This window comes from Hypanus sabinus, chromosome 3, assembly GCF_030144855.1.
Source record: "Hypanus sabinus isolate sHypSab1 chromosome 3, sHypSab1.hap1, whole genome shotgun sequence".
Taxonomy (NCBI): domain Eukaryota; kingdom Metazoa; phylum Chordata; class Chondrichthyes; order Myliobatiformes; family Dasyatidae; genus Hypanus; species Hypanus sabinus.
The window spans coordinates 130,241,580-130,265,635 of record NC_082708.1 but is presented as its reverse complement, the minus strand read 5'-3'; the positions used below and the strand labels follow the sequence as shown (position 1 = coordinate 130,265,635).

At 38.9% G+C, this 24,056-nt stretch overlaps 1 protein-coding gene across 5 annotated transcripts in view; it reads right to left on the bottom strand.

Annotated features, from left to right (window-relative positions):
* Window positions 1-24,056, bottom strand: part of LOC132391653 (la-related protein 1B-like) — a 63,742-nt gene that overhangs the window by 23,229 nt on the left and 16,457 nt on the right. For all 5 annotated transcript variants that reach the window (XM_059965119.1, XM_059965115.1, XM_059965116.1 and 2 more), the window contains exons 3-11: window positions 21,648-21,712; window positions 15,929-15,988; window positions 14,779-14,956; window positions 10,535-10,678; window positions 9,429-9,584; window positions 8,742-8,904; window positions 8,509-8,653; window positions 4,671-4,845; window positions 634-800 (exon numbers count right to left, since the gene is read on the bottom strand). In XM_059965119.1, coding sequence (XP_059821102.1) covers window positions 634-800; window positions 4,671-4,845; window positions 8,509-8,653; window positions 8,742-8,904; window positions 9,429-9,584; window positions 10,535-10,678; window positions 14,779-14,956; window positions 15,929-15,988; window positions 21,648-21,712 — 1,253 coding nt within the window. The remainder of the gene's footprint in view (window positions 1-633; window positions 801-4,670; window positions 4,846-8,508; window positions 8,654-8,741; window positions 8,905-9,428; window positions 9,585-10,534; window positions 10,679-14,778; window positions 14,957-15,928; window positions 15,989-21,647; window positions 21,713-24,056) is intronic.

Here is a 24,056-nt window from a genome sequence, read left to right as displayed (position 1 = left end):
ATTGGAACTGACTATATAATACTACTTCAAAAATGTTGCTGCTTTTTCCCCAGAGGACATATACAAAAATTGCACCAAGAATGAGAGCCTACACAGTATTTGAAAGTAATTGGACTGATGAACTGTGTCACTTACAACAGAAGGTCACATACGAATCTACAATAGTCAATGCAGATTCCTGGTTGGGGTAGGAGTACTGTTAGGAAAGGAAGGTACACTTTCTCTTTTGAAAACCATCTGAATACTATGCCTACCAGGGCTTTACTTGAAAGGTTAATTAAAAAAAAATAAGAGTAGGAAATAAAGAGTAAAAAGTGAACAAGAAGTGGGTAGAGAGCAGGAGTGAGGAGAATGGACAGCAGGAACAAAAAACCTGAGAGAAAAGTAAATCTTACACCTCCAATTACATGGTGCACTCAGTACCATCAGCATATGGATAAATAACTTAAGATTCTAAATATACTATTTTGAAAAGGAAAAAAGCAATTTAAGTAAGCTTTGTTTGGTTCAAGTTCTACATCACTATTTTTAATTATAATATATAATTTCATGCTTATAGTATTAATATCAGAATTGTGTTGCCACCTTACAATAAAATTTACACTTTGTGACTCAGGGCAAATCTAGGTATACCTTGAGTGGTGATGGACGGTGTCTCTTTTTCACTTCTATCCAAGTATCTGATTCCAGATCAGGCAAACTTGTAGAAAGTCCTTTAGACATTGTCTGAAGGTTACTGGCTTCAACATTTTTCTTTACATCAACAGGACTTCCCAGCCTAGGGGAACTAGGAGCAGATTCTGAAATTCACCAAATTTACAAAATTATTCATGTTGCAATACAATGAATGGTCAAAGAATATGATACCAAGGCTAAAGGGAGTCAAAGCCATGGAAAGCAGAGAGTTGGGATACATGGGTGTTACTCTGGTTGGCAATCAGTGGTGAGTGGTGTGCCGCAGGGGTCGGTACTGGTCCCACAACTGTTCACAATATACACGATCTGGAAGAAGGGGCCAAGTGTAGAGTATAAGTTTGCTGACAATACTAAATTAAGTGGAAAAGCAAATTGTAAAAAAGATATGGAGAGTTTACAGAGATTATAGATAGGTTAAGTAAGTGGCAGATGGAGTACAATGTTGGTAAATGCGAGGTCATCCACTTTGGAAGGAAAAATAAAAGAGCAGATTATTTAAATAGTAAAAAATGCAGCATGCTGCTCTGCAGAGGGACTTGAGAGTGTTGTGCATGAATCTCAAAAGATTGTTTTGCTGGTGCAGCAGGCGATCAAGAAGGTAAATGGAATGTTGCCTTTCATTTCTAGAGCAATGAGCAGGGAGATTATGCTGCAACTATACAGGGTTCTGGGTGAGGCCACACCTGGAGTACTGCATGCATTTCTGGTTTCCTTACTTGAGGAAGGATAACTGGCTTTTGAGGTGGTGCAGAGGAGGTTCACCAGGTTGATTCCAGAGATGAGTGAGTTAGACTATGAGGAAAGATTGAGTCACTTGGGACAGTACTCACTGGAATTCAGAAGTGCGAGAGGAGATCTTATAGTAACATGTAAAATTATGAAAGAGATAGAAAAGATAGAAGCAGGAAAGTTGATTCCACTGGTAGGTGAGAATAGAACTAGACATGGCCTCAAGATTTGGGAGAGTAGATTTAGGGGACATCAGGAGGAACTGCTTTTCCCAGAGTGCCGAATTTGTGGAATTCTCTGCACAATGCAGCAGTGGAGGCTTCATCAGAATGGATAGATTTTTGCATAGTAGGGGAATTAAGGGAAATGTGGAAAAGGCAGGTAGGTGGAGATGAGTCATGGTCAGCCATGATCTTATTGAATGGCAGAGCAGGTTTGACAGGCCAGATGGCCCACTTCTGCTCTAATTTCTTATGTTAGAGGAGGGGATGTCAGAAGCAAGTTTTTAAATCCAACATAGTGAGTGGTGGGAGTGTGAAACATGCTGTTAGTGGTGATGGTAGAAGCAGATACATTGGGAACAATTAAGAGATTTTTAATGCTGAAGGATCTGTACCATGTGTGTTCTATGTTCTATTATTAACTAGCTATTAAAAAATGGCCAAATTTCAGCATGGTAAGTATACAAATCTCTATATGGATACAACAGGAGATCATTTCTTAAATAGTCATCCAATTTAATGGAATGCAAAATCTCTCCTTTCCTGGGTCAAAAGCTCCACTTGCCTAAGAAGCTTCAAAGGAGGTCAGACATAACATTAAAGATGTGCATAAACAGCGAGTTCTACGCGCGTAACCTTTGGGTTATTTATGAAAGATATAAAAATGCACCTGAAAATAAATTTGTAATTGTACATTTTGGTATCCTTTGCAAGAACAAAAAACAAACCAGCACTGTGACATTGGAAATAGAGAAGGTGAAGCTTACAGCAGAGAGAATACGAATATCAAGGAAATAAGACTAAACAGATGACTTTTATTTCAGGATTTTACAAGTAGATGAGAACATTGCAGATGCCTTTACAATGACCTTTCAATTTTATATCTAAACAGAAACTAGACATTTTGATGGTAAAACTGCACATCATTCCATTTGAGTAAAATTGGAGGAACACATTATTCATAAGCATGTTGGTTCATTACCTGCTGTCAGGCCTTGAACTTTAATTAAAGATCAAGAATTTCAAGATATTAACAGAAACTAAACTCAGGAAGAGAAGATGTGGCACCAAGGCTGATACCAAAGACAGGGAAGAAGAATCCCCCCCCAGATGCAAACTAAGGCATCAAGCCTTTCTAAGTTTTGTTCCGCAATAGCTGAGCAAGATGATGTTTGAATATTTTTTCTACAAGTGGCAATGAATGGAGATTCACTTATTAACTGATATTGATAGACTTCTGTTATCTAAATATCAGTAAAGGATATTAGTTGCTGGGTGTGAGGGGTGGGGAGTGTGACAGATAGGGAAGTAAGGTTAAGTCAGAGGTCGACCAGAATGTCAATATGAAAACAATTTTAAGGGGTTAAATGATCTACTCTTATTCTTCAACAACTATGTTTCTGCACAATCTTCTATTAAGTTACTAAAGTTAAAATCTTTTCTGCATTCTCTTTAGTGCTTCAGTCTCCTTCAGGCAGTAAAAGGAACAGATTTTTGAACTTGCAAATACACACTCACTGCTAGGGTACCTACGACCTTTGCACAGTACCACAGTAATTTTATGTATTCAACTCTACTGCTGCCATACAAATGAAACCATGACATTAGTGAGTGATGATAAACCTGATTTCAATATAGGTCTCTTCTGTAGACTGAGAGTGGGAATGGAGCAGCGAGAGGGTTGGAAAAAAGGGGAAAGGAGAGGGCAAGGAACAGGAAGTACCAGATCAATAAATTATTTAGAATCAAATGACTTTGTCTAGTGAGTCAGCGCTGGGCGTCTCTGCACCAACGCCCCCCCCCCCCCGGCACTCCTCTGCCAGCTGTCCAACACCCCTCCTCAGTCGCTTCACTCTCACTATTCCCAACATCCTTTGCTCCCACCAGTTTGCAAAATTTCTGTATGTTCTACTTTGACAAATACAGTACTGAGCAAAAGTCTTAACTATATGTGCCAAAGATCTTTGCACAGTACTGTACATGTCAAACATACTCCTGAAGCTATCAACCAACATCACTTGAGTCTCAGTATAAAATCCCTGGAAAGTGAATACTCTAGTGTTGTAAAAGCTGATTCAGTTATGCAACTGCCCCTTCTGAACTAACAGATGAGTATTTTTTGAGTCGATCAGCACAACTTAAGTATCAAAGCACCAGACATACAAAATGAAAAGTCAAGAAATTGCAGATAATATTTACACATATAGGTATATTTGGAAAATCTAAACAAATATGTTGAGATAGTTGGTAACTAGAGTCATAAAGGTATGGACAGAATTTCTAATCTGACAATACTTTCTCTCCTTGCAGGATAAAAATCACTTCTGATTTACATTAGAATGAAGCTTCTCACTTCACTGGCTAAGGTTCAGTATACTTTACTGTACACAACTAGGATTGCAAGCTGAGATCAATGCAAATTGAGACTGAGTGATCGGTTCAAACCAGAAAGGCAAGAAACAGACATTCGACTATTTTACATGCTTTTAAGTTAATGTTTTGTTAGTGCAGTGGTTATGCTACAGTAAATGTCAAACTTACCTGCTCATCAAAAGCCACTGCCCCATGAGAGGCTGGGCTTGGCCCTCATAAGAAGCATTGCAGCCCCTCCCACTAGCTGCCACTTAGCTGATGATGTCACAGCACCAGTAGAGTTTAAATGTAGCGCGCGGAAACCATGGTGCCTCTTTCTGCTCTCCAGGTCACCACAAGCAACCAGTGCCCTGGAAACAGTGGAAGTGTGCTGCAGTAAAGGAGGTCCTGGGTGTACACTTTAGATAAGTAGTTTCCACTGGGTGTATGTTTAGTATCTGTTCTGCCGCGCCACTTCAAGCACTCAATTTAGACAAGTACTTGTAACTAAGTGTAACTTGAAGGGTTTAACTGAATGTTTAGTGTTGATTTTGTCCTGTAAATAACACTTACCGATTGTGAGTGTCTTCTATTCACACTCACCGAACCCAGAAACCTGATTTCACACAACAGGTTAGTTCAACAGAATCAGAAGAATTCCAGAATCCTCACCAGTTTGAGAGCCATACATCTGTCCAGGTATAAACTCCGGGCAATTGATTAAACGGGAAAAATCAGTCCTTGGAAGATCAGATACAGGTGGTCCTGGAATTGGCCATTTTTCAGGACACTCCTTTTTCCTCATCTTCTGGTCCACAATTTGCACCTCTGTACTTCCTTTTAAAGCCTGTGAAATTAAACATTAATAAAGACATTAGATTTTTAAGAAATGTAACAAATTCAAGGATAGCATTCAAGTTTTGGTATAGTTTTGAAGTTATACATGCTTTTAAGTTCATATAATGGACGACATGGTAGCATAATAGGGAGCACTATCACTTTACATTGCCTGTCATCATCAGGATTAAAATCCTGCTGCTCTAAGGAGTTTGTATGTCCTTGACGTAATCGCACAAGTTTCCTTCCACGTTTCAACCATGGATTAGTAAGCTGCGTTGGCAGAAAAGCATGTTAACACCCAGGCGCTGCCCCCAGCACAGGACCGCGCTGGTTGTCGAAAAAACACATTTCACTTTTGGTTTTCACAATTCTGATCTTTTGCACATTACCATCGGGTGTCAAGTGATTTACGTTGCATTTTTTTCCTTCAAAATGCATTTTTTGCTGCAGCTTCACAAACTGCAGTTAAGAGTTTCAATGCTGAAAATATTGTTCATTGTCTCTGTTCCCTATATTGGATCTAAAACTGAATAAATAAATTTGAGCAAGGCAATAGCATTCCACAAGACAATGCTTACTTGTGTTTTTACACCTAGAGAACTTCCACGGAGGCAGAGCTTATATTTGTGGAAAACTCATCCATTAAACTGCTTTCAGGATTTTACAGGCATCACTAACTACTACTTCAATACATACATTCTAACATATCTCCGAAATCAAAATTTCTAACAAATATTCCTCACTTTAAAAATGGCCCTGTTAAGTGGCCCTGATAACACTGTTAAGTGTTATCACTAAAATCAATTCAAAATACAAGCATAAACAGTAGTTTATCGACAATCTTACCCAATTGTTCAACATCCATAAACATGTAAAGTTATCATAAAAGCTAACAAAAGGATTAGACCACCGGCTGCTTAGACCAGCAAATTCCATTAGTTTTGTGCTGCTGGTTAGCATTAGCATGATGAGGGAAAAATTGATTTGCTATAGCAGTTTATGGAGAATCATGGCAATATTTGGGGAGGACATTCCTCGGGGAACGATCACTTGGGGGGGGCGGGGTAACAGGGGAAATATGCCAAGTCCTATGATTATAATTCTGTTCAAACATAGAATACAGAACAGAACTTTTGTCTTCAAATATCTGTGCTGACCACGCCAATTTAAACTATACATCTGCTGTACATGTTTTGTAATTGTCCCATCCCTACATGTTCACCTGTGTGCTCAACGTCTCTTAATGTTGCTATTTCATAGGCTTCCACCCTTCCCTGGCAGTCTGTTCCAGGCACCTATCATTGCTGTGAAAAAAAATATTCTCTTACATGTTCCCCTTTTCACCTCTAGTACTTGACATTCCCCTCTCAGAAATTTTTCATAATTTTATATACATCAATCAGCTCAGCCCTCAACCACCAACACTTCAGAGATGCTGTCCATTCTCTTCTTATAGCTAATGCTCTAATCCAGTCAACATCCTGGTGAACCATTTCCCCATCCTCTCCAAAGCCTCCATATCCTTACTGTAATGTGTGGAGCAGACTGTACAAAATACTCCAAATATGGCCTAATCCAAGTTTTATACAGCTGCAATGTGACTTCCCAACTTTCATACTACTCTATACCTAACTGAAAGAAAGTACGTTATACACCTTCTTTACCTCCCTTTCTACTCATGTTGCCACTTCTAGGGAACTATGGACATATACCCCTTGACTTCCCCTGTACATCAACACCCTCAAGGACCATTTACTGTACATCACACTTGCCTTCAATTGGACAGGACAGCTGTCCAAGACTTCAGTGAGATCATACCTGGAATATTGTGCACAATACTGCACAAAGGATGTGATTAAGCTTAAGTGGGCGTAGAAAAGATTCACAAGGATGTTGCTGGGTCTGTTTTCCCTGAAGCAAGGGGGACTGATGGATGATCTTATGCAGCTTTGTAGTCTTCTTACCAAGTAAGGGCAGTCTGTTCCTAGAAGGTACAGGTTTAAGTTGAGAGGGAAAGCTTTTGTTTCACCCCAACACAGTGGGTGATAGGGAAATGGAAGAAGCCACCAGAGGTGCAGAGCTGGGCAAAGTTACAACTTTGAACAGGCGAAATGCTTTCGTAACTATACACAATGTACTCAATGAAGGCGCAATGGCATGATAAAGTTGAGGTTTATTTTCTTTAGGTATTCCTCAACTGAAAGAACATGTGCTTTTATTCTGAAAATTGAACACCAAACTAATTACCCCAAGATGAAAACTACAAATAAGACAAATTTGAGGCAAACAAGACTACCAATAACAAGGATAATAGGAAATTAAAATCATGATAGATTACATCAGGGTGGATGGGAGTCAATTGTTTTTTATTGACTTGCATATCACCAATTGAAAAGTGCTGCTGAGGTGATCTCACAAGATAAACAGTGATCGGAGCCCGGATTGCCTTCGAAGAATGCACTAGAGGCTGACAGAATTAGGCATTATTACAGAAAAGCTCATTTACATTTGAAACACAAGTCACGAGGTTGTAGCTAAAGAATAAAGCAGTGGGTAGCACAGTGGTGCCGTGTGTAAAACTGCTGTCTCTAGCTCTAGTGACCCAAATTCAATCCTGACCCCACAGTCCTTTCAGTGGGTTTATTGTTTTACTTATTTTTGTTCCAAGACCAAAAACTCACCCAGAAACTATAGATAAATTCACATAGTGCACCAAACTTCGAAAATAATCTTCACTTAGAGGATAAACACTTCCGTGGACAGTAACCTGAAGGGACGCTGGTTTGCAAGGCTGCAACTGCTGAATGCATCCTGTCTATCCTACGTTCTCATCAACCTCTGACCCTTAAAAGGTAGTAATTTTAACATACGTCTGAATTTTATAGTACTGCATATTAAGGCAGGACCCAAATTAGGTAAAAATTAATGATTAACTGAAATAAAAACACTGGAAAAGCTTGGGGGATAAGAAAAACAGAACGCTGGTAAAATATCATTGCCCTAAACTGCTAACACTGCGTCTTTCCACAGATAGTGTCTGACGTTGAGTATTATCAGCAATTTTCCTTTCATTCAGATTTCCAGTATCTGCTGCATTTCACTATTGAAGTTTGAAGAGAAACCCACTTAGTCAGTTTTCCAAAACTAATTCAACAGCAGCAATATTATTTTTAGTACAACGCAACTATACTTTCTTTTTCCCAAAACACACAAAAGCCCATTGAAAGGATTTTATGGTTTATTCAGATGAGAATTAGCTAACAGAGGGAAGAAGTGTTCAACAGAGAGGAAATCACCAATGCAAAAGTTCAGAACTGGAGAATCAGAGAGATATGGAGAGGAGATGGTTCTATGTGACGTAAAATATGCTGTCAAGCTGTGTTTGTCCCAGGAGGAAAAACAGGCTAGGCAGCACTGGAGTGATGTTGAAGAATTTCCCATCTCCAACTGACCTTATTAGCTAGCCAAAAACCAGTCAGCTTCAATTCCAAAGGACAGCCTTCACAGAACAATAAGTGACTAGGAGTTAGCAAAAGGCCATAGTGGTTGGTGGATTCCTGTTTATTTTGGGCATACTTGGGTTAGGCCAGGCAAAAGGGCCAAATGCCTTAATAAAATTCAGAATTTGCAAAGTTCCCACAATTGACATAACGGGATCAAAAGATATTACCTCCAAAATAAGATTTACGTCAGTAGTTAGTGCCTGCACTCGGTGGAAGCTAGCGATTAGGGAAATAGGCAGAAAGCCTTGTTCATCCATCTTTCGCCGTAGAAAAAAGTCTCTTTCCAGGTTTTCTGTACTGAAATAATACTCACTTTAAAAAGAAATGAATAGTGTTAAAATACTTCATTGTTTTCCTAAAGTTAACAACTCTGTTTAGCAGAAATTAAATTGTTACATACATTTGACGTTTTATGTACTCTTTCAGTAAAGTTTCATCCACTGTATACATCTGTGCTCCACTTCCATCATCGTAATAGTACATCATATTAGTGTTGTATTCTGCTATATATTGGTCAGAGGTCTCATATGATTGCTTGTACCCATAAGGATAATCATAGTTCACTAAGAAAAAAAAAATGAACTAAATTAGTCAGGTTAATAGAATTTACACTCATTGTCACACATCTCCCACATCATTCTATTTGTACAGCTAGCTCATGGGACAGATTTCTGTGTACAATATACACTATTAAGCTGAACACTGGAAATACAAAGAAGAATAGCTTCACCAAGTATTCACTGCACTGCAAATTTCACACAAACACATAACAGATTGTTATAATCGAGATTACTTCCACAAATTTAAAGAACAATTTACCTCATACCAAAATTGCCCCTTTGAATTAACCTATATATTTCTATCCATTACATTTTTGGCCACAAGCGAAACTATGCCCAGATGAAGATTCATGACAAAGAAGTCCATTTCCTTCTATAGATGCAGCCAGATCCAGTCAGCTTCAAGTGTTTTTTTAGTTCCAGATTCCAACACCTGTGATCATTGTCTCTCCCTATATGTCTAATGTTTTAAATTACAAATTATTGGTTTAATAAAATCAATGCCAAATTATAGCAAAAATACTTACTACGCGAGTTTCCTCTACCACGTCCTCTGCCGCGCCCTCTTCCTCGTCCTCTTCCTCTAAAACTTCCTCGCATGCCACCACCCTCGCTCCTAACGCTGCCAACTTCATCAGCATCATCTCTTCTGTCTCTATCACGTTTGTCATCTCGGCGCCAACCTTCACAAAAAGTAAATTAAATATTTTAAAGAAAATTACTATGATATTTTACCCATCTTCTGTAGTGACCATTGCTTAAATGTGAATAATTTAGTGAATCATCTCTGACTGTGTCTGACTGGTCTGGTAGCCAAATGACTTTTCAGAAACTTCATTTTAAAATTCACATATACATTATTTTAAGAACTTGTGCCATGGGTTTGTTTCTTATGGAAATTCCATTGTTTAAAAAAGTGTTAAAGATATCCATTTGATTAGTATTCTGGTTATACTTTAGTATTTCCAAATCAATTTAATCACAAACCAATTGAATCATGCAATTCCTCCCCCCACCAATGCAAAAAATATTCAGTAAGCTTTCTGAAGAAATACTTTTTCAAAATATTCCAAACCAAGAAAATAATGAAAGCAAATGAATAAATTAATAGAGAATGGTGAAATATTTTCATTAAATTGTCTTGTATTCTGTACCTCAATTTAATATCTGTAGACCAACTCTCCAAAAAGATAAAAACATTACATTTTTAGCTGAATGAAGTTGGACATGAACTTTGAGCACACGTACAACTTCACAGAATCGTAACCATTTGTCAACTCGTATTTTCCCTAAGCTTCTAGTGGCCTTTCCTCAGTTGGTTCTCAGATCAAAGAGAAATTATTGCTGGGTTGTTTACTTTGCTGAAAGATTAATTAACCCTGTATAGATTAATGGGAGGTGTTTTAATATGTTCCAGAGAGCAATGCATATTCCAATATAGAAAAGGAAACCAAATTTTGAATCTAAACTCATTGCAGCTTACACAGTTGATAATTGGAACATTGGAGTTGCTGACATCTGAAAATGTTGGGAATACATATCCATCTATAAAATCTGTTTGACTGTTAATCTTGCAGCTAATATAAACAAGCGTCAAAATACTGCACTGAATTAAAATATGCAAGCCACTTACTTCTGGAATAATCATTTCTTTTGTTGTTTTGGATTGATCGTGTTGCATCTGATTGAGATCGCAAACTGTTACGTGAATTAGGCCTTTCTTGTCCATCCTGCTTCACTTCATCTAGATGTAATGGAACCCATTTATGCTTGTTGGCTAAATGTTTTAAAAATAAAATAGTTTTAATTATGCTCAATAAAGTTTAAATGTCAACAATTTTTCAGTATCCAAATAGAAGCTGCAGAACAAAGGAAATATAGGTCATCTTATGGCTTAGAAAATGTTTTACCTCCAGAAACAACACATTTCAAGTTGAAGCATAATTGTTTAAATGCAATAAAACTTTAAACATGAAAACCACAAACAGAAATCATAGAATCCCAATAAATAAAACCTGGGCAACAAGGTGAATTCAATGCATAAAATAAAACAACTGGAATTAAAAATAACAGATGTGTATACTTATCAGATTATTTAGAAAAAACAAAAGCATAACATTTACATAAAATGCAACATAAAGAAGCACAGATAACAACTTCAATGTGAAATAATGCATTTTAGAGGAAAAAACATTTTTAAAAAATAGGATGTACATTATATGTGCATGTTACATACAAATGTTGGCACATGGCCAAGTCATTAAGGCGTTAATCTTGTGATCTGAAGGTCGCTAGTTCGAGCCTCAGCTAAGGCAGTGTGTTGTGTCCTTGAGCAAGGCATTGGTCTGTGACGACACCAGTGCCAAGCTGTATCTGCCCTTGCCCTTCCCTTGGACAACATCGGTGGCGTGGAGAGGGGAGACTTGCAACATTGGCAACTGCCTGTCTCCCATACAACCCTGCCCAGGCCTGCGGCCTAGAAACTTTCCAAGGCGCAAATCCATGGTCTCTCAAGACTAACAGATGCCTATTACATTCAAAATAAAGGCTTGCAAGTAGTATAATTAACTTGCAATCACTTGGTGAATGTTTACATTTCAGAAGAACCATCCTTTGGTTAATTATTGGAATGAACATCTTCAATGTGTAACTCAATATTAAAGCTGAATTTATCTTCTATTCAAAACTGAAAGCAATCAACAAAAAAACTGAATAGTTAAAAAAATGAGGAAGAAATAAATACAGCACTAAAGATCAGAATAATTGCCTACCAAGAATATGGTCTATTTACATATAAATAACATGGTAAGCAAAAGGCAAGATATTTAGCCTTCAATAAAATATCCAGAAAAGCAATATTTTCTGGTGCTGTCACATGAATGATCAAATCACAAATGTATGTGCTATACAGAAGAATGGAATTGGAAGAGGAAAAGTAAATTAATCAAAGTACATAGATGTCACTATATATAACCCTGAGATTCTCTTTCTTGGGGACATACTCAATAAATTCAATAACCATAACAGAATCAATGTAAGTCCACACCAAACAGGGCACACAAGCAGTGTGCAAAAGACAACTGTAAAAATACAAAAGAAAAAAAAAACAGGAATAAATAAATGGACAATAAATATTGAGAGCATGAGACGAAGAGTCCTTGAAAATGATACCATAGGTTATGGGAACAGTTCAGTGATGGGGCAAGCAAAGTTGAGTGAAGTTCAAGAGCCTGATGACTGAGGGGGTTATTGTTCCTGAACCTGGTGGTGTGGGTCCCGCTCCTACACCTACTTCCTGATGGCAGCAGAGATAAGAGAGCATATGACCTGGGTGGTGGGTGCCCTTGACGATGGATGCTACTTTTCTGAAACTCTCCATGTACAAACCCCATTTCCAGAAAAGTTGGGATATTTTCCAAAATGCAATAAAAACAAAAATCTGTGATATTTTAATTCACGTGAACCTTTATTTAACTGACAAAAGTACAAAGAAAAGATTTTCAATAGTTTTACTGACCAACTTAATTGTATTTTGTAAATATACATAAATTTAGAATTTGATGGCTGCAACACACTCAAAAGTTGGGACAGTGGCATGTTTACCATTGTGTTACATTACCTTTCCTTTTAATAACACTTTTTAATCATTTTGGAGCTGAGGATACTAATTGTAGTAGATTTGCAATTGGAAATTTTGTCCATTCTTGTTTGATATAAGACTTCAGCTGCTCAACAGTCCGTGCTCTCCGTTGTCTGATTCTCCTCTTCATGATGCGCCATACATTTTCAATAGAAGATAGATCTGGACTGGCAGCAGGCCAGTCAAGCACATGCACTCTGTGTCTACAAAGCCATGCTGTTGTAGCCCGTGCAGAATGTGGTCTGGCATTGTCCTGCTGAAATAAGCATGGACGTCCCGGGAAGAGACATCCCCTTGATGGCAACACGTCTCTCTAAAATACTAATATATGTCTCAGAGTCAATGGTACCTTCACATCCATGCAACTCACCCATGCCGCGGGCACTGATGCATCCCCATACCATCACAGATGCTGGCTTTTGCACCTTTCACTGATAACAATCAGGATGGTCGTTTTCATCTTTGGCACGGAGAATTCGACACCTGTTTCTTCCGAAAACTAGCAGAAACGTGGACTCATCTGACCACAGCACACGGTTCCACAGTCTTTCGGTCCATCTGCCGGTGTTTCTGCATAGAGTTGATGTATGGCTTCCTCCTTTCGTAATACAGTTTCAAGTTGCATTTCTGGATGCAGCGACGGACTGTGTTAAGTGACAATGGTTTTCCGAAGTATTCCTGAGCCCAGGTGGCTATAATTGTCACAGTAGCATGACGGTTTCTTAGGCAGTGCCGCCTGAGGGCTCAAAGATCACGTGCATTCAACAGTGGTTTCCAACCTTGCCCTTCATGCACTGAGATGTCTCTGAATTTTCTAAATCTTTTCACAATATTATGTACTGTAGATGTTGAAAGACCTAAATTCTCTGCAATCTTGCGTTGGGAAATGTTCCTTTTGAACTAACAATTCTCCCATGAATTTTGGCAAAAAAGGAATGAGCCACGACCCATCCTTGCTTGCAAAGACTGAGCTTTTGATGGACACTACTTTTATACCCAGTCATGACAACTCACCTGCTACCAATTAGCCTGCTTAATGTGGAGTCTTCCAAACCGGTGTTACTTGAATATTCTGTGCACTTTTCAATCTTATTTTAACTCTGTCCCAGCGTTTGTTGAGTGTGTTGCAGCCATCAAATTCTAAATTTGTGTATATTTACAAAATACAATTAAGTTGGTCAGTAAAACAATTGAAAATCTTTTTTTTTGTACTTTTGTCAGTTAAATAAGGGTTCACGTGGATTAACATATCACAGATTTTTTGTTTTATTGCATTTTGGAAAATATCCCAACTTTTCTGGAAATGGGGTTTGTAGATGTGCTCAATGGTGGGAACGGCTTTACTCGTGATGGACTGGGCCATAACCGCTACTCTTTGTAGGATTTTCTGCTTAAGGGCATTGGGTATTTCTATGCCAGATTGTGACGCAGCTGGTCAATATGCTATCCACCACACATCTATAGAAGTTCATCAAAATTTTAGATTTGGCATGACATCTTTGCAAGCTGCTAACTAAGTAGAGGTACTGCCATGCTTTCTTCGTAAAAGCACTTACATAGTATGCAAATATAAAGTTCTGAAAATGATGTTATTTACTTATCTATATTTCCTTCTAAAACCTTTCCATTACCATAATTTCAATCCATTTTCAATCCACTTTTTAAAAATTTTAAGCTTTAATGTTATTATCACATAAAACCAAATCTCACACAGTAAATTAGGTAATCCTATTAAGTCGGATTTCAAATTTCAGCCTAAACCCATGTTGCTTTCTGTCTACATGACAGATACCAGCTCATTTTGGGAACAGTACAAAAAGTGAAGTTACCTGCCCAAATTGCAAAGATCTATAAGCTTCCAAAGTTTGAAACTTTCAACGTCACCTGTAGCCCAAAGACATTAGCAGGGTCAGTAATTACTACAAACCTTCACAAGCAAGGTGACAAGAGCAGAAGACATGGCCAACTGAGCAGTGGGTGGGAAACATGTCTATGTCAACATAGGCTGAATATGGCTTTCCAATCCACTGCAGAACCATACATGTTATTGCACATCACACCAGTGTACAATTGCCAATATCGCCCTTCCACTTTTATGGCCTGTTTACGCATATACACTGGATTTTATACTGTATTACCGTAATGCAACTCCAGTGAGTTCTTTAAATAAGAATGCTGGGAGAAGCTGAAAAATAAATACAAATTATGAAGTTGAGATATTGCATAGAAGAAACTACCTTTCTTCCCTTTTTGTGAAGATCCCTGGGTTTCATCGTCAATGGCTGATTTTTCCTCATCATTTTGAGGTGTTTCTCTATTTTCTTTGCTCTCACTGTTGTCCTTCTTTTCAGCCTTATCCTTCTTCTTATTTTTATTCAGAGGCTTTTTGCTTGTCTGGTTCATAATGTTATGATGCTATAAATATAAAGAGGTACAAATTTCATATTTACAGATACACTACACATTTTAATAAAGCTGCACAATTAAGTTAACATCTTCAAAAAAAAAAGTACCCAAGTTGATTTGTTCAGATCTATAATGGAAAATATCTATAGACATAATGAGATCAACTATTTTTTAAAATATCTACTGTAGATTTTCTATCAGGCCACTTTCCCCAAATACAATCTAATTAGGATTCAAGAAATCCTAATTCATAAGAATTAAAGCATAAGAGATAAATAACTGGCCCAAGCTTTGCATTTAGCATTACTGAACTGACATCTTTAATAATTTCTAAATGAGTCAAACAAATGATTAATCAGATGTTGAATCTTCACAGAAGCCAAAAATGAAATAAAAAATAAATTTAATTATATTACTGATATACAAATTAAAATTGGGGCATGCACAAAACACAGCTCATTATTGTTAATACACATGGCCACCGTATACTGTACCTCATTTTACTTTGGTTAACTGTACTTACACAAATTCAAAGTGTTGCTGTTAGTTTTATTGACTACAGTGAACTCTGACAGCCTTACTTGCATTTCTTTAAGTATATTCTGACTGAGAGGACTAAACCATGCAAAAGAAAATGAAATTAAAATAAACCAGACCACAACAATATAATATGTCAATACTGGATGAAATAAAGATTACACTCAGCATATAAAGACTTAATTCAGAAGTTTCTATTGATATCTGCCAGTTATCTCAAAATGCACCCTAATTAAAAACCTGCCATTAGGTGCTATAAATAGTCAGCTTTTCTGCAGTCCACAGTTAGTGAATGTATTTTGATTTTTTTCAACCCACCCAACTGATAGGCAGCAGCTGGTTTCCTACAATAAATTGTATGCAATAGTATTTGCTGCCATTTAACAGCCCAGCTTGTAGGATTTTGATAAAGTAGAAAAATTTATTTGTGAGTACACAACATACCTCCTTATTAGCGATTTCTCCTGGAGTAGGCCAGTTCGTGATGTCACTGAAGTCACTCGCCTAATTAAAGAAAAAACACTGGTCAATCAAAAACAAGTAATTTCTTTGAGGTTTATATTACTAAATGACATACCATGTTAGAACTATCAGATCAATCCAATCCCCTGCTTTCCCCAAAGCCCTACATTCCATCCCTACTCCATTTACATTTCAAGCAGCAAACTATTTGCTAATGGAATGAATTATTGCTGTATAAAAACCATATGAATTTTGAACAGTGTATAAAATCATGCTATAATCTTTTGAGTCAATAAGACCAGGGAGTAGAATACTTGGCTCAAAGCTTGGTGTGGGTTTCTCTGGGTAAGAGCATCAGTATTGGCAAAGGGGCAGCTAATCCACTGGCATGGGCTTCAGTGAATCAGGTTGGAACCAGTGTCCTAGTAAATTAAATATAGCTATAAAATAAAATGTAGGTAGTGAGGAGCTGAGCAAGTGCAAAATGGGTTAGAAAAATGGAAATTGTAACTCATCTGTCAAGAAGGTAAAAAGCATAAAAAGATACAAGAAAATCATCAATTAAAGTCAGTGTAAGTAAATCAATACCAAGACAAAACAGGAGTTCTTTGATTCTGTGGCAAATGTAAGAAAACAGATAATCAATGCCACAAATAGAAACAAATGGGAACAATGTCACCACAGAGACATGGTTACAACATATGCTGCCACATGCACTGTGGCACTCCACAACATGCAATCATAGGGGACAAGCACATCATGCAAATGTAATTTGTAGTACTATGGTAGGGGACAGTTATGAGATTTTTTGCTAGATAGAAAATTGGTCAACAGGGCTAGGCAGTTTAAATTGTTTGGCATGGATTAGATGGGCCAAAGAGCCGGTTTGTACACCATACTTTCCTACACCTCTATAACAACCAACGCAGATCCTTCTCTACAACTAAAAACAAGCTTATTTTTTAAATTATAATTCCGAGAAAAGACTGACCACTTGAAATTTTAGCTCTGGTCCTGTCAACTTAGATGATGTTTGACCTGGTGACTATTCCTTACATTTTTTAAATATTACATTACTGTTCTGAACTATTACAGCACTTCTTTATGTAACAAAACATCATGCATTTGACATAAACTGATGTTCATCTAAAAAGCAAACACGAGGAAATCTGCAGACATTGGAAATTCAACACACACAAAATGCTGGTGGAACACAGCAGGCCAGGCAGCATCTATAAGAGATCCACTGTCAACGTTTTGGGCCAAGACCCTTCGTCAGGACTAACTGAAAGGAAAGAAAGTAAGAGATTTGAAAGTAGTGGGGGGCAGGGGGAAATGTAAAACGAAAGGAGAAGACCGGAGGGGGTGGGGTGAAGCTAAGAGCTGGAAAGGTGATTGGCGAAAGTGATACAGAGCTGGAGGAGGGAAAGGATCATGGGACAGGAGGCCTCGGGAGAAAGGGGGGGGGGGGGAAGCACCGGAGGGAGATGGAGAACAGCCAGAGTGATGGGCAAAGAGAGAAAAAAAAACAAACAAAACAACTAAATGTCAGGGATGGGGTAAGAAGGGGAGGAGCGGCATTAATGGAAGTTAGAGAAGTCAATGTTCATGCCATCAGGTTGCAGGCTACCCAGCCGGTATATAAGGTGTTGTTCCTCTAGCCTGAGTTTGGATTCATTTTGACAGTAGAGAAGGCCATGGATAACAGACATATCAGAATGGGAATGGGACATGGAATTAAAATGTGTAGCCACTGGGAGATCCTGCTTTCTCTGGCGTACCGAGCATAGGTGTTCAGCGAAACGGTCTCCCAGTCTGCGTCGGGTCTCATCAATATATAAAAGACCACACCGGGAGCACCGGACGCAGTATACCATACCAGCCGACTCACAGGTGAAGTGTCGCCTCACCTGGAAGGACTGTCTGGGGCCCTGAATAGTGGTGAGGGAGGAAGTGTAAGGGCAGGTGTAGCACTTGTTCCACTTAGAAGGTTAAGTGTCAGGAGGGAGATCAGTGGGAAGGGATGGGTGGACAAGTGAGTCGCGTAGGGAGCAATCCCTGCAGAAACCGGGGTCGGGAGAGAGATGTGCTCGGTAGTGGGATCCTGTTGGAGGTGGTGGAAGTTACGGAAAATTATACGTTGGACCTGGAGGCTGGTGGGGTGGTAGGCGAGGACAAGGGGAACCCTATCCCGAGTGGGGTGGCGGGCAGATGGGGTGAGGGCAAATGTGCGGGAAATGGGAGAGATGCGTTTGAGAGCAGAGTTGATGGTGGAAGAAGGGAAGCCCCTTTGTTTAAAAAAGGAAGACATCTCCTTCATCCTGGAATGAAAAGCCTCATCCTGAGAGCAGATGCGGCGGAAACGGAGGAATTGTGAGAAGGGGATAGCATTTTTGCAAGAGACAGGGTGGGAAGAGGAATAGTCCAGGTAGCTGTGAGAGTCTGTAGGCTTATAGTAGATATCAGTAGATAAGCCGTATCCAGAGAAAGAGCAAGAAAGGGGAGTGAGGTGTCGGCTGCTCCTCACAAAGCTGATGAGAAAATTTATCATTAAAACTTTGAGGTCTCACTACATAACCTATATACATCAAGATCTCCAATATACTGATGCCAAAGTCTTCAAGTTTGACCATAGTCCTGTGTAATGGCCACGATTCACAATACAAAACATTTTCCAACAAACAGTGCATAAATGCAAGAGATAGCTAAGGCTTTGGTAATTAACACCAAATCCATAGTCTTTATAATAGTGGTCACCAACCATTTTAAGCCCAAGATCCCCCTACCTCGGCCTTAGTGAAAGGCAAGATTGACTCCAAATCAATTAGTTACACACATGTGCATCGGGGCAGAAAAGACCAGAAGTAAAACCCAGCAACCCAGAAGTAGAAACAAGGTATAAACACAAGGGGAACCCACCCTGTTTTGCACCAAGGACCAGATTAATATTGACAATATTCTTGCGGGCCGGCCGACCGGGGGGGTGGGGGTTAAACACAACCGGAATCCAGCGATACTCGAAGCAGGTTCCTTATGTCCAGTCTATTCTGCAATTTAGTTTTCGTGGCTCTCGGCACTTAGCTTCTGTCCAACTTGCTCACGTTTTTTTCATTGAAAAAAACTCAACCTGTTTGTCTTTAAGTGCAGGGTGGTTGGACTCAAGGTACCGAAGCAGTTTTCATTACCTCATTAGACAGCCTCCCACCCGCCGCCTTTGCCAGGTGTGGCTGGTCGTGGGCGGGGTGAGAGGACAACGTTAGGGCCAGAGGTCCCTGTGCCAGGGTCACGGTGGTCATAGTCCAGAGAGAACGACCAACCGAGGAGGGCGACAGGACGCGAGTCCGCCCCACCTTGTAGGATCTATCGGCCAAGGGATGACCTTCAGTAGATGGCAGCGAGGAAGCTGCTCTGCTACTTACGAAACCCTGCGCCCAAATTAGGTCGCCTGCGAATATTTTAACACTGGGTTCCCCACAAACATTCGGTGTGCTAAACAGGTTCAGAGGCGGCGCCCATCTGTCTGTGCTCCAGGCCGGCATCAATGGTACTTCCCGCCGGCCGCGCAAGGCCAACCAGTGATCCCTGGCGCGAGGGTGTGACAGCATTTAGGTGACTGATGACCTCCCGTGGGTTCAAGTTCAATCGTGGCCGTGACAGGGAATGGGTAAAGGTGCAGCTGACTCATATCGTTTCCTCGTGGCCCGGTGTTTGGGGACCACTAAGTACACTGTGTAGTGTGGGGGAGCTACACTTATGCGCACTGAGCAGAAAGAACGGAACTTCTTTGCTTGATGCCACATTAATGGTTACTGTTTTTTAAATGCAGCAAGGAAATATAAGTAAATATGTAGATAAGTCGTGGAATGAAAGCAATCTCAACAGTATTTGTGTGTTTATTTTTCTTTCTTTCTTTCTCTCTCTCTCTTTTTTTTTCGGGATCTACTGGGAATGTCTCAAAGATTGACCAGTTGATCGTGATCGACGGGTTGGCGACCACAAGTTTATAAGATCCCATGGCTGTCAGCAATATTATACAGTTCATACAAAGAGAAAGATAGCAAGTTTAGCAATTTTATTGCATGGACACCGACCATGAACAATGTGGTATACAACTAAACTTTGGAGTAAAGACTGGATGAATCATAGCAAATTCAAGTCCACAGATATTTTGCACGAGGGATTCTAACAGTAATTTTTTTCATACCAAATTATATAGACTGGATCCTTTCAAATACAGATCAAAGCAAGGAAGAGACCGATTACAGTGATTTTGGCAGAGAAGCTGCCTTACAACTCCAATGACCTGACTCAAATCAGTCCTGACTTGTGGTGCTGTGTGCAGTTTTCACTTTCACATGGGTTTTGTCTGAGTATTCTAGTCTCCTCCTACGCTCCAGAGATGTGCAAATTAGTAGCTGACTATCCAGTGTAAATGGACCGAAGTATGTAAAGGAGTGGTAGAATCTGGCAGGAATGTGTGTGGCTTAGTATAAATGGTTGGTGTAGTCTTGGTGGGCTTTAGGGCATATTTCTCTGTTATGTGATTCTAATTAGACATGAAAAATGTTGATCTTTAATTCAGAATAAGACTCCATTAAAAGCAAGAGAAAACAATGAACAGGGTAGTATTTGACTTCCACATCTTCCCTCTTAAAGCATGACGACTTTTATACAAGAGATGAAGGAAAAACAAAAATAAATCCATCAAGTGGTCTCCAGGGAAACTGAGCCAAATCCATCTGTTCAGAATATCTCTGAATCCTATGTTGCCTTGATTTAGTCATCGTCATCCTTTTCTTAACTTTTGACAACCTTAAGCTTTCATTCCACGACTTATCTACATATTTACTTCTATTTCCTTGCTGCATTTAAAAAAACAGTAACCATTAATGTGGCATCAAGCATAAAACATGCTCTGGGATAAATCAGGGCTATACAGAGTGCATTACTGCCTTCACAACAATATTTACTCAGGTGGTAAATTATTTTGCTTTTTTAAAAAACAATATATTTTATAGAATATTCAAAGGGGCCATGTCATACATAGCATACTCTACAGCCCATACCTGTATCTGAAACTTCTGAATACCATTAAATTCCTTAGTATTTAAGTATACATCCAGTACAAAGGGGAAGTGATCACTTGGGTGAATTTCTCCACAGGGATGGCCACAAAATGTATACTTTCCCAGCAGGTGTTATTAATAAGCAAGTCGCCTGGCTACTAATTTAACAACTTTTAATTTGCTGATACCTTATGCTCATTAAACCTGCTATGTCAAAACAAAGCCAAAAAAAATCACCAGGTGTTCTGAAGAAAACATTGCTGGTTAGGCCAGTAGATGCTGTGTAACCAGATTAAAGAAACGACAACAATAAAAAGTATAGATGCTCAAAATCAGGGGAAAACACCAAAACACAAAACGATGCATTATCTGTACAAAGAGAATTAGACCTTTCTTCAGGAAAAGAAATGCATGACTGTAAATGGGTTCAGCCAGGAAATCTCTATAAAAATGGTTAATAAACAGTTGGATGCAAGAGCTTGAAGTGTAGGTAAGAAGCAAAGAAATACGAGTTAAATGAGATGGAAAAAGTGACCCAGGCAAAGTGTTTTATTGGTTTATACAATGCTAAACTCATTAATAAATTCTGAAAGCCAACCTTTTAAGAATCTGCAGTATAAGCTTATTTTACATACTTTGCCAGGTTTCTTTATCGTCTTGGGCTTGCCTGCCTTGATTACTTTGGTTGAACTTTGGGGTTCTGTAATTAAAATGCAGAGGTTATGTCAGAGGAGATCATGCAAAACAGAAAATCATCTCAACACTTTTCATATCCATTTTTGTATGTTACAAAAACTGTACAATTAAATAACCACTTTGAAATACAGCCAATGCTGTAAACATATTGCAGCTAACGTGCAGCAAAATCCATTGAAATGCAAACATAAAGGATGAATTCTTATGTGCGGATTTGGCTAACATCAGAAAATTCAGATTACATTCACTTCCGTATGATAAAGGAAATCTCTCCACAGTATTTTCTTCTACTTTATCAGCCAGGTCTGTGAACAATTACACAGTTCATTTTCACCTAGGTCTCGGTCTTCACCTTCGTCCTGATTCCTTCAATCTCCCTCAATTAACTACAACATAGTTAAATACAATCTGGTGGATTTACATACTCTGGGGAAAATAAGCATCTAAGGCAGTATAGCAGCACAATAACTAAAAGGAGCAAAAACAGATTAAATGAGGCAAACATAAAACACTTGGGGCTCAGCTGTGGAATGATAAAAATGAAAACAAGAGAATTTATGTTAAACTTCAATACTTGATAACACTGCAGAGAGATCTCCCAGTGACAGGCACTGCAGAAATGAAGACACTGGAATGATACAAGAGAGATCACACATTAACGAAGTTCTAAGGAAATGTATTTCTGAAGTACAAATATGTCACCATATGCAACCATGAAATTAATTTTCTTACAGGCATTCACAGTAAATTCAAAAAACATAACAGAATCGATGAAAGGCTACATCCAACAGGATGGACAAACAACCAATATGGAACAGGTAACAAACTGCAAGTATCAGAGAGAAAAACAAAGGGAAACAATAACAATAAAAATAAGTAAATTACAGTGATAAATATTGAGAGGGAGATAAAGACTCAATGAAAATGAGTCAAGGTTGTGGGAACACTTCACTGATGGGGTGAGTAAAGTTATCCCCACCGGTTCAAATGCCTAACGACTGAGGGATAATAACTGTTCTTGAACTGGATGGTGTGAGTCCTAAGGCTCCTATACTTCCTTCCTGATGGCAGCAGCAAGAAGAGAGCTTGGTCTGGGTGGTGGGGGTCCTTGATGATGGATGCTGGTTTCTTGTAATGCTGGCGAGGGGTCTTTACCCATGATGACTGGGCTGTAATCCACTTCTTTTTGCAGGATTTCCATTCAAGGGTATTGGTGTTTCTATACCAGGCTGTGATGAAGCCAGTCAATATACTCTCCACCACACTTGCACAGAAGTATATCAAGATTTTAGATGTCATGCTGAATCTTCACAAATATCTAATTAGAGATGCTGCTGTGCATGGTTTGTAATTGCACTTGCGTGCTGGGCCCAGGACAGATCTTCTGAAATGATACACTAGACACCAGAATACTACAGCACAGTACAAGCCCTTCAGCCCTCAAAGTTGTGCCGACCCATATATTCCTTAAAAAAAAACACGGAGGAATTTAAAGTTGCTGACCCTCTTCACCTCTGATCTGCCAATGGACCTCTGGTTTCCTCCTCCTGTAGTCAAAGATCAGCTCCTTGGATCAATTATGGAAAAAATATGCTAGCAGATGAATTAAACAGGTATTTTGCATCAGTTTTCACTGAAGAGGATACAAATAATATACTAAACATTACCATTTACTCTCAGGGGGACTGAATATAAAAGCTAGATTTGCTGCAGTTACATAGAACATAGGTGAGACCACACTTGGACTAATGTGTACAGTGTTGGTCTCCATATTAAAAGGAGGGTGTTAATTCATTAGAGTCGAGAAAAGGTTTACTAGACTGATTCTTGGATTAAGACATAAAACAAGCACATTTAATGAGCATCTTTGTTCACAAGTCTCCATTCCACAATATGACCCCAAAAATCATTGAATAGAGATCATTTTGAGAAATATTGCAGTGAATTGACCCAGTGACCTTTCAGGCCACTTGGTTCCAACACTATACTGTCTTTATATGGGGAGATACACATCAAATTGAATCCATAGCATAAAAGGCCAAAGTTAAAAGTACATAAGCAAGATCAGAAACTTGGAATAAAATAGGCTGAAACCCACAAATTGTAATAAATTAATTACCAGACACTCTGGATTAAATGTTAAGATCTGGTAGAATTCCTGCTTAAAAGAATCTCCACAAGCAGAAATCTCAATCCAAATCCAAAAATTGTATAAAAAGTCCTGGAAGTGGAAATTTCTTTACTCACATGAATGTTTAGAAATTGAACTTGCAGGCACAAGTCATGGTTCAGAGAACTAGCTTCTGTATTCAAGGGAGCAGGGGAAGGAGGGAATAACCTCATCCTCA